The sequence below is a fragment of the Macaca nemestrina genome, chromosome 13 (assembly GCF_043159975.1).
Source record: "Macaca nemestrina isolate mMacNem1 chromosome 13, mMacNem.hap1, whole genome shotgun sequence".
Classification (NCBI taxonomy): Eukaryota; Metazoa; Chordata; class Mammalia; order Primates; family Cercopithecidae; genus Macaca; species Macaca nemestrina.
The window spans coordinates 46,972,458-46,989,493 of NC_092137.1; the positions used below are offsets into that span (position 1 = coordinate 46,972,458).

The 17,036-nt window shown below is 47.8% G+C and overlaps 1 protein-coding gene across 1 annotated transcript in view; it reads left to right on the forward strand.

The window, feature by feature from the left end:
* Positions 1-979: 979 nt before the first annotated feature.
* LOC139355398 (uncharacterized) overlaps positions 980-17,036 on the forward strand; it is a 36,695-nt gene continuing 20,638 nt past the window's right edge. The window contains exon 1 of the mRNA XM_071076658.1: positions 980-2,948. Within this exon, the coding sequence (XP_070932759.1) occupies positions 2,667-2,948 (282 nt within the window). The 5' untranslated portion in view covers positions 980-2,666. The remainder of the gene's footprint in view (positions 2,949-17,036) is intronic.

Here is a 17,036-nt window from a genome sequence, read left to right on the forward strand (position 1 = left end):
CAAGACTCCGTTTGAAAAAAAAACACCACGAAGAATTTGTAATAACGTTAAAACAGACATTAAGGGAACAAGACAGGTAATAAATTGCATATATAGTTTTGCCACAGCTATGTAACAAATGCAAAAGTGCATTAAAAAGAAAAAAAGACTGGAAGGAAAAACAAAATATTTTATTGGTTATCTCCACATGAAGATTCTAAGTGATTTTACCTTCCTCTGTACACTTTTCTACATAGGGCGCGTGTTACCTTTCTAAACAGAAAAGCATAAGCGCTGTTTTTGAAAGAGAAAAGTCTCTCATCCTCTGTCACCCCAGCCAGCAGGAGTCAACTTTCACATTCTGGGGTTAGGCAGAAATTGCTGGGGTTTTTGTTTTCTTCTTCTCTCTGAGGGCAGGAAATAACTCTTTCCCACTGGATTTCCTGCTGGAGTTGGAGGCCCAGAAAAATTCTGGCTGAAGACTGGAGACAGGTGTAAACACGCCGGGCTTGCAAGGCCCTCTGTGAGTGGCTCTTGGGTATCTCCGCGTCCCTCTCTCTCCAGCGCCTGCTCTGGGAGCAGTTTCTGGAAAGCACCATACCCACTTTTGCAAGGCCATCCTCTCTACCTGGAAGGCTCTTCCCTGCTCCCCTCTTGCTTAACGAACATCATTCGGCCGTTGTCTTAGGTGTCCATGTTCTAAGGCGATCTTCCCTGACCCCTAGTACTGAATCAGGATCCCCAAGAGCTCCCAGAACTCCCTGTTCTCGCCAATTTGATTGTAATCATGGGTTACTCCTAAGGCTCTGCAAGGGTTGGGACTGTATATCCCCTGCATTATCAACGCCTGGTACACAGCAGGCACTCAATAAATGTTTACTGAATGAATGAAGAAATCCTGCCTTGAGATCCAGGATACCAAAGGAGCTCTGAGAGAGGCAGGTGTCATCCCGAGGAGCTCTGGCACCTGCCTCTCTCAGAGCTCCTTGGAGGAAAGAAAGGGTCCAGGCAGTTCTTTCCGCATAAAGCTATTATGACTGGTGCCAGGTGATTTGCAAAACCACATCTACGACCTGCTCCAAGGGCTTAGACCGGGAATTGGGAGGCAACCAGATAGCGGGCAGGAGGGGGCTGGCCTCCTCCTGGATGGCTTGCTCAGAAACTCTGCCCCATGCAGGGACTGTGTCTGGGGTGGTGGCTAACCGGCACAACAGCTAGCTTCTTGGGAGGAGGTTCATTGAGGGAAGCGGTTGTCCTAAGGGCCACTGAGTTTCATCTGGTTGCTCTGGGAAGGATGCGCTTCTGCAAAAGCCCTAAAGGCAGAGCCGTTTCAGCCTCTCCAGGCCTCAGAACTGAGCGCCGCCCCCGCCATTCCCCCACCCATCTGACTCTACTTGACAAACTAAAAAGGCTGCCTTGCAGGGGAGGGCAGCTACCCACGGTGTCACCCTCTGGCTGCTCACCGGCCACCCTTGGGCCTCTCCTCTGGGCTGCCCTTCCTTCTTGAGTGCTGTCTATGCAAGGGCCCTGGCCCAGCTGGCCCCAAACAGGATTTGGGCACCCAACCCAGACGGGCAGGCTTGCAGGTGGTTGATGAATTCAGGGCCCTGCCATCCTGTTTCCGGGATCCCCTAGCCTGGCATCTAGGGGATGAGGTAATGGGACTGCCCCTGCCTCCCACACATCTCCTAGTGGAGTGAGGGACACATCTGGTGCGCAGGCCCACTTTGGTGGGGTGGAATGGGCCACACAGGGGAACCAGGGGTAAATAGAAACGTGTTACTGGTGCTGCAGAAACGTGCTGGGGGCGGGGGCTCTGAGAGGGCAAAAGTGGGCTTCCAGGGCCTGGGAGGGACTGACCCTGTGCATCAGAGGGCAGTGGCCTGCTAAGGCCAGCCCTTAGGATGTCTCGAGTTCTGCTAGGTTGTCCTTGCCCCACCCTGCCATCTTCTCTGCCCTTTCAATACTCTTCTCCCTTTCCTTTCCCCTCTTCGGGAACCAGTGCCCTCTGGCCTCTGGCAGCCACACGTTCCAGTCTTGGAAGGATAACTCAGATCTAAAATATTCTCATTGCACATTAGCCCGTGCGTCACCGTGCTATGGCTCCCCCAAAGCCTCCTGCCACGGAAGGCTAGTGGCTGACACACTCACCCACACTGAGGTGTCAGGAACTGAGGATGGCTTGGGGCAGACGGTGAGGAAGCGGGGGCAGATTTAAGAGTGGCTCATGGAAAAGAAGACTTCTGCCAAAGGAATGAATCTCTCAGATGAAGGAGTGGTCCAGTCAGAGAGACAGAGTGGGGGCTCCACTCAGAGTTGATCGCCTTCTCTGCCACAACAGGGAGGTTCTGCCTGGGGCTGAGAGGTGGGGAGGGAAGCCTGGGGATGTGAGCTTAGTGAGGGCCACCCACCGTGGAAGATGAGCCGCCTCATCACAGCCGAGGTGGAGAGAGCGCTGAGCAGGGAGCCCAGACCCCTGTCAGTGCTAGCCCAGCTCTGCCTCAGATGGCCCGAGTGTGTGCAGGTCACCTACTGGGCCTCAGTTTTCCTACTGGTAAAATGGGAACAACCCTACCCACATCTCAGGGCTGTTGTGAGAGCCATTGAGACGAGACAGGAAAGACATTGGCAAGTCGGAGGAGAGACGCTATGAGGCAGTGGAAGGGTAGCCAACAGGGCTTCAGGAGATGGACCTGGGCGAGTGCCTGCCCCTCTCTATACACTGCAAGGGTCAGACCAGCCGATCTCGGAGGACCTGTCAGCCCCAGCCTCCCTCACCACCATCTTCGTTTATGAACAACACTGTTATCTTTCCTTGCTCCAGGGAACTTCCTGAGGAGGTGCCACAGCAGCTCCAGCCACTCCCCATGATGGCTCAGAGCCAGTGCCAAGGGCCTCGCTCCGACACTCACTTGAGGACGCGTGGGGAAGCAGGCAGAGGGAGGAGGTGGCCCCGCCCGCTTCTGCAGGTGAACTTGCTTCTCCTCCGTCCTCACCCTCTGGCTTATGGTGGGTTTTCCTGTCCTATTTTCTGTGATCCCCTGACAGCCAGCACCCCTACACACACCACACACACACAAACACACACAGTGTATGTGTGCACAGTGCTGGCGCTAGACTGACTCATACATGCTCACATACACACACATACACTCAGACACTCACATACACACAGTCATGCACATTCACACACTTTCACAGGCACAAACACACATATACACTCTGACACACACTAACACACACTCATACACGCTTACACTCACACACATGCACACACACTCATACACTCACACATGCAAACACACATACATGTGTGCACACACACACATGCACGCACACACACTAGTCTCCTGCCCTGCCTGGTCGCTTCTGGTCACGTCCAATCCTGGGTCCAGAACCAAGCTCCTGCCGTCTGGGGCTCCCCAGCAGAACTTCTGTCCTAGGGAAGCCACCTCCCTGCCCCTGCCAGGCCTGGACCCTGGGTCCTGCCCTGCCCTGCAGGGACTGCTCTCAGGGAACAGCCTGGCCACTGATCCACTTCACGGTGGGCATGTTTCACAGCCACCTGGGTCAGGAAGCCCACATTCTCCCAAGGGAAGGTGACTCATCGCTGATGTCTGAGGGTGATCTGAGCACTCTCTTCACCACCCCGTCAGCCCTGAGCCTTCATCTTATCTCCTTGCCAACAGCACATAAGTGTGAGTGAGTCCTCACTGCAGTCCAGGCAGCCTGGGGGCTACGAGGGGCTTCAGAGGTCCTCATCCCCAGCCTGTAGGCCTGGCCATACTGGACCCATGAGATCAGCCACCCTGTGAGCTGGGACCTCGGGGTCCTACAGCCCTCCTCACTCAAGCCCTGGTCCCCTAACTTCGAGGTGAGGTGTTGGGCTAGAGGAGACAGGCAGCCAGGTAAGAGTGTGGGGAGACACGGATGCCCAGTGGGCAGCTCTGCCCTGGGTGCTGCTGTTTCTGCCTCTCTTGGGATGGGTTGGGTTGGGGAAGGGGCCTCTGAGAAGGATGGGGCCCCCATGCCCTTTGCCTCCCCTCACCCAATGCCCCATCCTCCCCATCCTCCTTGTTCTGCCTCACTTGCCTCAAGTGCTCTCTGCATGGCGTTGCTGACCTCACCTCTCCATGTGTCTCTGGATCTCTGCCACCTTGTCACTCTGTTTTCTATCTCTGGCTCCTTCTTTCTCTGTGTCTATGCCTGTGTCCCCCACTCTCTCCAGGTCCTCATGCCACTCTCTGCCTCCCTCTCACTCTGTGCCTCTTTGTCCTGTCTCTCTCTGACCAGTTCTCGGACTCTCCTTCCCCTCCAGAGTTCTCCTCTTAACAACCCACTTTGCAGCAATCTCATGAAAAAAACGGAAAGAGAAGGCACTATGTGGTTTTATCATCACAATAAAACCTGGTGGGCTTGACATGTGGCTGCAGGGTCTGCCTACCCTCGCAGCTGCCACCCTCCCGCCTCCAGGGCAGTCTCTGTGCATTCAGCAGAGGCACCAGCCTGGTGCAGCTCCCCTGCCCGACACTTCTAGAGCAGAAGTCCACCAGCCATGGGGCATGTCCTGAAGGGACAGCCAAGTATAGGGACAAAGCAGGAACCCAGGGCCAAAGCAGGGGTCCAGATGGAATTAGATGTCTGCTATGGAATGCATGTTGGAGATTAGGTGAAGCCCTAACCCCCAAGGTGATGGTATTTGAAGATGGGGCCTTTGGGAGGCAATTAGGTTTAGATGAGATCATGAGGGTGGGGCCCCCATGATGGGATTAGTGCCCTTATGAGAAGAGGAAGAGAAGCCAGAGTGCTGTCTGCCTTGCCATGTGAGGACACAACAAGAAGACAGCCAACTGCAAGCCAGACAGAGAGCCCTCACCAGAAACTGAATCAGACAGCACCATGATCTTGGACTTTCCAGTCTCCAGAACCCTGTGAGGAATAAACCCTGATTGTTTAAAGCCACCTGGTCTACCATATTTTGTTGTGGCAGCCCAAGATGACTCAGATGGTATTTCAACCTTGTTGGCCCCTCTGTAGGAGAGGCAGCAGCCTGGTGAGACTCCAGGCCTGACCTGGACCAAGGTCAACCCTGCCCTGCACTCTGCATCCCTCTACACCCTCACCTATTGTGGCCTCTGGCTTCTGCCACAGAGACTCCCGCAGCAATGTGAAGAAGGCATATGCCCCCGAGGGCTTGACCTGTTCCAGAGTCAGCCTAGCAACCTGCTGACTTGACTATAGTAGGCTCAGAGGTCCCAGGAGTGGCCCCTGGCTAGCACAGGACACTGACACAGGGTGCTTCCTGGTGGGGGTGGGAGGGGAACAGGCACTGGGTCAATCCAGGTCTGCCCTCCCCCAATTTTTCCTGTCACTGTCTCACATCCTAGGACTATCTGTGTGCCTTCACCCCCCACATCCCATGCCCACCCAAGGGGATCCACAAGTGGTGAGCCACCTGGAGCAGGCATGAGGAAGTGCAAACTCCAAGCCCTCCCCTTCCAAGCTTTGGGGTCTGTCCTGGTAACAGTTGCTTGTTTTTTGAACATCTAAAGTGTGTAGGAACAAAAGCCTGAATTTTCTAGACACCATATGTTAGATGTAGTCAAGTTCTGATCAATGGGAGCTAAACAGAGTGTCATTACAACTCTGAGAAAGTATTGATAAATGGTGAGGTACCATTCTTCTGCCGTCCTTTTCTACTTCCTTCCAACTGAAATGTGAACATGATGGCTGGAGCTCAAACAGCCATTTTGGGCCATAAGGTGGATGCTGTGTGTGAGAATGGCACAATAATACAACTAAGGAACTTGAGATGCTGGTGGTCATGGATCTTCCCATACCTGGGATGTTTACTTCTACACTTTGCTTATCTGAAGGGATAATCAACTTCTCTCTCGTTTACACCATTATATTTTGGGTCTTCTGTCACTTTAGCCAAATACTATCCTAACTGGTACAAAAACAACAACCAACCAATGAGTCTTTATTGAGTAGTTACCTTGTGCCAAGCCCTGTAATAGGCGAGGTTTTAAAAGCTGTTTTTCATTTAATTTTCACAGCAACCTTAAAACCAGGTGTTAAGACTAATTAAATTTGTGAGCTTCATCTCCCAAATGAATTGTGTTTGTTCATTTGTTGGCTCCTGCTACATACCAGACATTTGTCAAGGCATTGAGGATACAGTAGCAAATAAGAGAAATTCCTTTTCTTCAAAACATTGACAGTTCAGTGGGAGGAACAGACAAGTAAGTGGAAATAACAATGCATGTGATGATGATAATAATGTTATATTATCATTTTAAGGTGCTATCAATTGTAATATGTACTGTTATTTTATGTACTCTCAAGAAAAAATATACTGCCATTAAACTGAATCATAATACCTTAACGATAGTCTCACGTGATACATGAACCAGATACACCAACCTCCCTTTACTTTGAAATTGTTTATTAGCTATTCCAAGGGATTTCACAATTCCTCTGGCCCTTGGTTGCCTTGCTTGATATGTGACATGCCGTCTTTTCAGACATATCTCAGTAACAAAACATAGCACAACTTCATCTGTTTATATCTTCCTTTCCTGTCCCATAAAGTACCTGGTTGTGATTCTGGAAGAGGCACAGACTCTGGCAGTGCCTCTGTTGGTGAATATTTGCCCATTAATATCGAGTTTATGCCCTGCCGCTTGGTTTCACGTTCTTCTTCACATTCAACGAATCTTCATTTCTTTGTTGAGCCATAGCATTCTTGAAGGCAGTTTAGAGGCAGTTAAACTCAACACATAAAATATGTAGGAATGACAAAATTATGCATTCAGTTAGAACTCATAGCTCTAAAGAGCAAAGACCAAATTTACGCTTATTCAGGCAATGACAACTATGTGGGAACGCCATAGGATAAACAACAATTATAAGATTTTTTGGGGGCTGGGTGTGGTGGCTCATACCACCTGTAAGCCCAACACTTCGGGAGGCTAAGGTGGGCGGATCGCCTGAGACCAGCCTGGGCAACATGAAGAAACCCCATCTCTATAAAAAATACAAAAATTAGCAAGGTGTGGTGGTACATGCCTGTGGTCCCAGCTACCAGGGAGGTTGAGGTGGGAGGCTCACTTGAGTCCAGGAAGTCGAGGCTGTAATGAGCTGTGAATGTGCCACTGCACACCAGCCTGGCCAACAGAGTGAGACCCTGCCCTGAAAAAAAAAAAAAAGAAAGAAAAAGAAAAAGACGTTTTTGATTGTAAGTACTGTGTAATCTCAAATGTTTGAAGAAGTGATTTTTTTTTTTTAAGTATCTTCCAGAGACTAGGAGACGGAGGAGGGGGATGACTACCTGATAAGAATGGGGTTTCCTTTGGGGATAATAAAAATGTTCTGAAACGATACAGCTGTGATGGCTGCACAACACTGTGGATGTACTAACTGCTGCCAAATTGTGCACTGTAAAATGATTAAGACGGTAAATTTTATGTGTATTTTACCATAATTTTATAAGCTATAGGTCTTAGATTTGATGAAAATGGTGGCTGCTTTTATTTTTAAATTGCTAGGTTTTAAGTGAAAGAAACCAATCTGAAAGGCTCCTTACTGAATGATTCCAACTATATGACATTCTGGAAAGGGCAAAACTATGGAAACAGTAAAAACATCAGTGGTTATCAGAAGTTAGCGGGATGGGAAAGATGAATAGGTGGAGGCTAGAGGATATTTAGGGCAGTGAAACTATTCCGTATGATACTATAATGATGGATACATGTCAGTATGCATTAGTGCAAAACCATTGAATGTGCAGCACCAAGAGTGCACCCTAATGTAACATACAGACTTTGCGTGATGATTCGTCATTGTAGGTTCATCAATTATAACAAATGCACCACTCTGGGGGTGGGAGTGGGATAGTGGTAGTACGGGAGGCTATGCAAGTGTGAGGGCAGGGGGTATATGGGAAAGCTCTGCACCTTCCTTGCAATTTTGCCGTGAACCTAAAATTACTCCAAAAAGGAGTCTTTAAAAAATAACTAAATTGCAAGCACTGTCCTTTTCATTGTTGTTGTTGTTGAGATGGCGTTTCGCTCCTGCAACCTCCACCTCCCAGGTTCAAGTGACTCTCCTGCCTCAGCCTCCCAAGTAGCTTGGATTACAGGCATGTGCCACCATGCCCAGCTAATTTTGTATTTTTAGTAGAGATGGGATTTCACCATGTTGGTCAGGCGGGTCTTGAACTCCTGACCTCAGGTGATCCACCCGCCTCAGCTTCCCAAAGTGCTGAGATTACAGGGGTGAGCCACCACACCTGGCCACAAGCACTGTTCTAAGTGTATCACATAAATAGTCAAATGTAATGCCAACAACAACCATAAAACATAGCTAATAATAATCACAAACATCCATGGGCCACCAATCTCTCAGTGACTTGGGACTTTACAGGCACTAGGTCATTTCCCTCTCATAACTGCAATCAAATTCAGTCTGTTCTGCCATGATGCTTGTTTTGGAAATGAGAACCTGTTCCAACATGACTGGTATATCAGGGAACAATATAAGCATAATGTAGATCTTGCATTTGCTCTTGTGTGATTTTGTCAGTGGGAAACACTGTCAGGGGTTGATAAACTACAGCTCTCCGGCCAGTGGTCTGTTTTTGTAAATAAAGATTTATTGGAACACAGCAACACTCATTCACTGAACAACAGCAGCAGAGTTGAGTCATTGCAACAGATACCTCTGCAGAGTTGAAGGTATTTATTATCCGGATTTTTAAGGAAAAGTTTGTGAAGCCCTGTGTTATGGGAAGCCAGAAAATGCACCTAGCTGAACCACATATCACAGAAAAAACATGCGTGTACTTTAAAGAGTTAATGAGCTGTCTTTTCATTTCTTGATGTTATCATAAGCTCACAATATTTTTTAACTTTAGCATTTAAAAACAGTTTTATTGAGGCATAATTCATGTACCATACATTTCATCCATTTTAAATGTGCAATGATTTTTAGTAAATGTACAGGGTTGTTCATCACCATAACAATCACCATAATCCAATTTTAGATAGAACACTTCCATCTCCTCCCAATAACCCCTTGTGGCCATTTGCAGTCAATCCCTGTTACACTGCCAGTCCCCACCAACCACTGTAGATTTGTCTGTTTTGGACATGTTGTGTCAGTGAAATCACATAACATGTCATCTTTTGCATCTGGCTTCCTTCACTCAGCATAGTGTTTTTGAAGTTTGTTCACATGGAAGTAACTATCAGTAGTTTGTTCCTTTTAAATTGCTGACTAGTATTCCATCGTTTATCCATTCACTATTTGACAGACATTTAGGTTATTTCGCGTTTGGGGTAATTATAAATAATGCTGTTATAATTTAATGTAGTTGTCTTGATTAGCTTGGGCTGCTATAACAAAACACCACAGACTGAGTGGCTTAAACAATAGACATTTATTTCTCACAGTTCTGGAGGCTGGGAAGTCCAAGATCAAGGTGCTAGAAATTTCAATTCCCGGTGAGGGCTCTTGTCCTGGCTTGCAGAAGGCTGCCTTCTTGCTGTGTCTTCAAATGTAGACCTCTGGTCTCTTTTCCAATTCTTATAAGGATACTAATCCCATCACATCCCCACCACCGTGACCTTATCTAAACCTAATACCTTCCAAAGGCCCTACCACCAAATACCATCATATTGGGAATTAGGGCTTTAACATATACATTTACAGTGGAGGACACAAACATTCACTCAATAACAGTAATTATTGATATTATTGGATTTATATCTATCATTTTGCTCTTTATTCTTTACATGTCTCATGTCTGTTTTGTTTCTATGTTGCTCCTTTATTGCTTTCTTTTATGTTAAACTTATATTCTTCTAGTAAACCATTTTAATTTTGTTGTTCATTTTTACCCTATAATTGTTGAGTTATTTTCTTACTGGCTACCCTAGGGATTACAATATATATCTTAATGTATCACAAGGTAGGAAGGTGAAATATTTGATTTGACAGCTTGTTAGCTTGAATTATTACTTTTTAATATTTAGGCATTTGGCATGTTGTCTCCATTTATACCCCACCCCAGGCCTTGCACACATTGGCGGAAGGCCTGCCTTTCACATATTTGTATGCATGTGTTTTTTCACATAATTATATTCATACTATGAATTATATATTCTGAATATTGCAGTTACATATTCTGCTTTTTAAAGTTAACATTTTGTCACAGGCATTTTTATTTGCCATACATTTTTATACACTTTTTAAAAGGCTATATTGTATTCCACTGAATGCATGGGGCAAACTTCAGTTAATCATTTCGCTCTTTAGAACATTTAGGTCATTTACACAGTGAAACCCCGTCTCTACTAAAAATACAAAAAATTAGCCGGGCGCGGTGGCGGGCGCCTGTAGTCCCAGCTACTCAGGATGCTGAGGCAGGAGAATGGCGGGAACCCGGGAGGCGGAGCTTGCAGTGAGCCGAGATCGCGCCACTGCACTCCAGCCTGGGCAACAGCGTGAGACTCCGTCTCAAAAAAAAAATAATAAAAAAAAAAAAAAAAAAAAAAAAGAACATTTAGGTCATTTAAAATTTTTCCCTTTAAAAAAAATAAAATGCTGCAATGAAGTCTGGGCATGGTGGCTCATGCTTGTAATCCCAGCATTTTGGGAGGCCAAGGTGGGCAGATCTCTTGAGCTCAGGAGTTTGAGACCAGCCTGGCCAACATGGCAAAACCCCATCTCTACTAAAAATACAAAAAATTAAGCAGGCGTGGTGGCATGTGCCTGTAGTCCCAGCTACTTCGGAGGCAAGGGGGCTGAGGTGGGAGGATCGTTTGAACCTGGGAGACAGAGGTTGCAGTGAGCCGAGTTGGCGCCTCTGCACTCCAGCCTGGGTAACAGAGGGAGACCCCATCTCAAAAACAAAAAAAGACAAAAAAACCCCAAAAAATCACTGCAGTGAGGATTTTTGTACACATAACTCTTTTCACATTGTTGAATTTTTGGCATAAATTCCCAGTTCTAAAATGACTGTTGAATATAAAAAAGACTTTCATAGTTCTTGATATCTTTCACCATATTACTTTCCTTGAGAATTGTAACAATTTTCTCAGGTCAGCAATGTATGGGGCTAGCTATTTTATCACATCTTCACGAGTTCTGGGTGTCAAGTTAAGCTTTCCACTTAACTTTGCATTTCTTTGGTGATTAGGAAGGCTGCACATTTTTCTGTAAATCCATTTACTAGTTATAACTTGTTTTATGTAAATTGCTTCATTATGCTCCTTGCTTATTTGTATACATATAAGGCTTTTTGTTTGTAACTATCAGTTTGTATGGACTCTTTATGTAATATATCCTCCTCAAAACATTTTAGGAAAGAAATAGAATATCAATAAAAGCAGATAATTTTTAAATGTATCTACCTTAAATGCTGCAAATATTTTTCCCACTTGCCCCTTTTCAGTCTTTTTCTAATACAGAAAATTTACATTTCTCTGTAGTCAAACCTGCTAATTTTTCTTTGTGATTTCTTCAATCATTTCTAAGTTTAATAAAAGACATTCTCCCTCCAGAGATTTGGTAACTGTTCAAGTCTCTCTTTTAGTTTGCCTTGGTTTTTAAAAAGTATGTATTAATAACTTTGATCCATGTAAAATTTCTGGGTAAAAATTCCTTCTGGTTGAAGAAAGAAGAGGATCTCAAAGCAGAAGTTGCTCAAACTCAGTAGTTTCTCTTCTCTGGTTTCCTTGCCTGCATTGGACTGGGCCCTGAGCCTGAAATCCCAGAATTTTGAGAGGTTAAGGTGGGAGGGTCACTTGAGGGCAAGAGTTTGAGACCTGCTGTCCATCTGTCTACAAGGAGACAACACAGAATCAGAGCTTGCCTCAACTCTCCAGCGCTGGACCCACCTCCAAGGAGAATGGCCCAGAGTAGTGGAAAGAACATGACTTGGAAACCGAGTTTGGACCCTGGCTGTGTGTGAACACTCAGACTCCAGTTGTCCCTCTGCAGAATGGTGCAAAGGATGCCTGACTGACAGGACTGCTGTGAAGATAATACAAGACGATGTATGGAATGTTCTAGAAAAGTACCTGACCCATCATGGATCCCTCGGGGCCCTGCCTGTGCACTGACTTGGCTCCTGGGTCCCACCCCAAGATCAAAGGTGTTCCTGGGCCTCCTTGTCCTCTCCAAGGAGCATGGGCAGGCCTGCCAGAGCAGTCCAGAGTATCGGCAACTTTAGATGAGGAAACTGAGGCTGGGAAAGGCTAAGTGGTAGAGCAGCAGATGCTCTTACCTGCGCTGACATGCTGCCTCCTCCAGCATCGCTTTCCTCACGGCACCTCAGCCTCCTCATATGTCAAATTGAGCTAATGGCCCTTAGTGGTCTCTACTGCTGAGGGGTTACTTGAGCAAATGAAAGGTTCTGAAAAAGCCATGGAAAAATCGAGAGGCAAGGTAGAGTCCCTATGCGCTGCTCAGTGTACTCCTTCCGCAGCTCTGGACACAGACGAAGCCTCTGTGTTAGCTCTGACAGGCTTTTTGCCTCCCCACCCCCAGCTCCCCAGGACAGCCCTGCAGAGACTCTGTGAAGGCCCCTTGTGCCTGTGGCTCACCAGGCAGGAAGCCTGGGGCTTGGCTGAGGCCCCAGGAAGCAGAGTCTGGGAGGTGAACCGTGCCTCAGGCCCAGCTGTGTTCAGCTTGGAGCAGTTTCTGAAGTCTCAGAGAGCAAGGGTGAGGAGGAACCTCAGAGGTCACTGGGCCACTCCATTTCACAGATGTGGAAGTTAAGGCACAGAGTGGAGAGCCCATGAGTGGCGGCGTCAGCACTTGGGCTGGGGATCCTGGCTCCCCGTCCGGCATACTTTCCACTTGGTCTCTGCTGCTGCAGTGGCCTCTTTAGAAGGCTCCCTCTGATCCTTCTAGAAAATTCTCTGCAACGTGATGACATTTGAGTAAAACTGCATGATGTTGGAGGATCAGGGCACTCCTGAGAAGCAGAATGAAGCATTAAGAACGAGGTGTTCCCACAGGAGACATGAGGGAGTCAGGAAGGAATTTCCTGGGAACAGGACTTTTCAGAGAAGGGAAAAAAGTGTTTTGAGCAGGAGCTTGGCTTTTTTGGAGCAGCTGGGAAAATGTGGGGGCAGCGGCTAGACGCAGGCAAAGGTGGCAGGGAAATCTGACATCACCAACCCACCCTGGCAATTTAACATTTAAAATTAAAGTTGCCTTCTCTCTTAGCACTGTTTTTTTTAAAAAACAGAAGCCATACTGCTGAGGTGTGAGTGGTAACAACGGTTCTCAACCCTGGCTGCACATTAGAATCCACTGGGGTGCTCTTCCAAACCCCTTGCCAATTACACGGGAGTCTATGGGGCAGGACCTGGGCATCAGTGGTTCTTAAAACTCCCCGGCTGATTCTAATGAGCAGCCAAGGCCAAGTGCTACCAGCCCCTGGATCATTTTGCCGGCTGACTTATGAACCTAAACTGGAGCAAATGCGTAATTCCATTCGCCACTCACACTTGTCCAGGCCTTCTTCACAGGGAGGCCACAGGGAGAGATGGTGCCCTTCTCTCTCCTCTGCCCGGCTTATCTTACTCTCCTCAGGGCCCTGCCTAAGGCCCACCTCCATTCCAAACCAGGATTATTCCCGTCCTCTAAATCCCTACAGAGGTCAGATTGGGCCACCAATGTACCTAGGGCTCCGTGGCCAGCCTGTGAATCTCCCCGGTGGCTGTTACACAATGTTGGTTGTTATTTTTGTTTTCAGTCTTGCGCATGTCATCCACCCAACTCAATGTGAGCTCTCTAAGGACTAGACCCCCATACCTTCCCCCACCCTGGGCTGGCCAGAAGGCTTCAACTAAGACTTGTTATCGGGGAGCTGAATATATTCGCTGCATCCACTTGAGTCACAAGTACACATTTAATGCTGAAAATGGCTCTGGGAGATTGGGACTGTATTTTTTTTTTAATGTCCATTCTATGCTGAGGAAAACAAAGCTCAACCAAATAAGTGGTTTGTATAAGGTCACAAAATGAGGAAGTAGCAATCCACTGGGTCCACTGAGGTTCCTTCCCCACCACACAGCATTCTACTGCTATAGGGGAGTCCGCAGAGCAGGCAGAGCTGGGCTTAGGGCGAGCTCCGGAGGCCTCTCTCTCCCGGGGAAGGTCTGGTCTGACCAGCTGGGGAGGCCATCTGTGAAGGCTGCTTGGTCTCCAGTTCCTCAGGCCTTATGAGAGGGTGTAATATCACGTTAAAACGGAAGTTTCCACGGAGATGTTAAGATGCTGGGTATCAGCTCCCAGAGCCATTGAAGCAAAATGCAAATTTTATAAGGAAATATTTAAAACCTAGGTTTTTACAACTCTTGCAGCCCTACTTATGGCTGAGGGTCAGGTTGTTGGAGATTAAGGGGGAAAGGAATTGCCTACTGAATGCCATGTTCCTCTTCTTGCAGGAAAGACAGTGGAAAGCACCTGCCTCTCACAGTAAGTCTATGAGGGTGGCTTCATCAGAATGTCTCTGAAAGAGGAGCCAGGATGCCTGTACTCTGGGGCCCCAGTGGACTGGCCTCCACCTGAGAAATTTTTTTTTTTTTTTTTTTTGAGACAGAGTCTCACTCTGTCGCCCAAACTGGAGTGCAGTGGCGTGATCTCGACTCACTGCAACCTCTGCCTCCCAGGTTCAAGCAATTCTCCTGTCTTAGCCTCCTGAGTAGCTGGGACTACAGGTGCGCGCCACCACGGCCTGGCTAATTTTTGTATTTTTAGTGGAGACGGGGTTTCACTATATTGGTCAGGCTGGTCTCGAACTCCTGACCTCAAGTGATCCACCCGCTTTAGCCTCCCAAAGTGCTGGGATTACAGGTGTGAACCACTGCACCTGGCCTCCACCTGAGAAATAGGAAGGGCTGGGGATGGCGTGGCTGACCAGCTGCTCAGGGATGAGCTGAAGGGGAGGTGGCTGTGCTGAGCTTAGCCGAAAGTTGAGTCTTCTGAGAGAGAGGAGGCCTGGAGGTGTCCCATGGGACCGATGAGAGCCCCAGGGTAGACAGGGTCTGTTGTGGGTTGAATTGTCCTTCCGAAAAGGAGATGTTCAAGTCCTAATTCCCAGTACCTGTGAATGGGACCTTATTTGGAAACAGAGTCTTTACAGAGATGAAATCAAGTTCAGATGAAGTCATATTGGATTAGGGTGGCCCAGTATCCAATGACTAGTGTCCTTATATGGAGAGGGAGACTTGAAGACATAGAGACAAAGGGACACAAAGAGATAGGAGAGAAGGCCATGTGATGACAGAGGCAGAGACCCGAGTGATGTGGGGACAGGCCAGGGAAGGCCAAGGATTGCTAGCAGCCAACAGAAGCTAGGAAGAGGAAGGAAGGATCCCTGCCTAGCACAGCCCCGCTGACAGCCTCCGTCTGCCCTTTTCCTCCAAAGTCCTGCCGGGGCTCACCTTGGATTGAAGAGTCCTGAGCCCAGCCTTGAACTGCTCACTGCAGCCAGGGAGTGAAATGTGCTGATTTGCTGTGCCGGAAGCCGGTGGGGTCAGCCCTGTCTAAAGCACAGGAGCTCAGCACAGGAGAAAGGGTAACTCCCCAAAGGAAAACTGAGGTGCTATTACCAGAAGCAGAAGAGCTGCCACTTAAACAAGCAAAATAACCCATGTCCCCAGTACCAAGCCCATCAATCACCATCTAAGCTTACATATATAATGCAGATAGGACATGAGAGAGATGGCAAAGGTTTAGATAAAATACTGTGATAATTTAAAATACATGGGTTTTTCCCATATAAAGAGTCAGGGACTGCCTCATGGAGGAAGTAGCTTATGAACTGGACTTTCAAGGAAGAATGGAATTTTGTGTGTGCATCCGTGAGAGGAGGGCACTCCAAGATGGGAAAACTATATGACCAAAGGTGTGGAGGAGTGAACTATAAACGGGGAAAAGTCAGTGGTTCCATGCAGCCAGAACACAGGCCTGGCAAGAGAAGCAGTAGTCTATGTGGTAGAAGAAGGAGGTGGGGATCAGATCTCAGAGCAGGTGCCAGGATAAAGATCTTAGATGGCAGTGTATAGAAAGTAGAAAACCACTGAAGGTCAGATTAATTTAACTTAAAAAGAAAAAAATAAATGAAGCACAACCAGGCAAGAGGCTCCTGGAATGGTGTATGCAAAAAACAAAGATAATCTGAACGTTCCATTGGCACCTCCAACCCAGCTTGTCCACAATGGAAGCCGGCCTCATTTTTCCCCATCCATACCTGTCTGCCTGTTTCCCCTCTCCTTGTGAGCGGCATGGGCGTCCCCAAGAGTCACTCAGGACTCTTCCCTCTCCCATATCCCCCACTGCAAGCTCATCTCCAAATCCTGCCGATTATTCCTTCCAGATGTTTCTTGAATGCACTTGTCTTGTTCCTCCACATCACTTACGCTTCAGCCACCATCATCCGTCACTTGGATGACTCCAACAGCCTCCTAACTGGTCTCTCGCTTCCAGCCTGGCCCCCCATCAGTCCTCTACATAGCAGGCAGGGTCCTCTGTTTAAGTTATAGCCAGTTGGGGACTCCCTGCCACCCCCCTTCAGAATTGGTCTTTAGCCCCACATCTTCCTGCTCCCGGATTTGGAACACACCAGCCATCCTGAGCTGCTTTCCATTCACAAAAGTAGTGTGACCCGTCTCCCCTCTGGCCCTTTGCATGTGCTGTTGCCTCTGCTGCCCTCTCTTTTCCCCATCCCCTGGTTTAGGAGCTGGAAGGCTGTTCCTGGTGGAAAGGTTTTTTAGGAGGCTGGGGAACAAGATAAAGAAGTTGGGAGAAAGCAGGGAACTCCCTGTGGTGGACACTTATCTCTCATCTGCCCTGCACTTTCCTTCTCCTGGGAGCAGTCACCACCCCCTTGTGGAGCTGCTCCTACCCTCAGCTGTGTGGTCCAATGGGAGCCTCCGTCTTTTTTTTTTTTTTTTTTTTAATGGAGGCAGGTGCTCACCATGTTGCCCAGGCTGGTCTTGAACTCCTGGGGAGACCTGATCTTTCATGATCCTTCC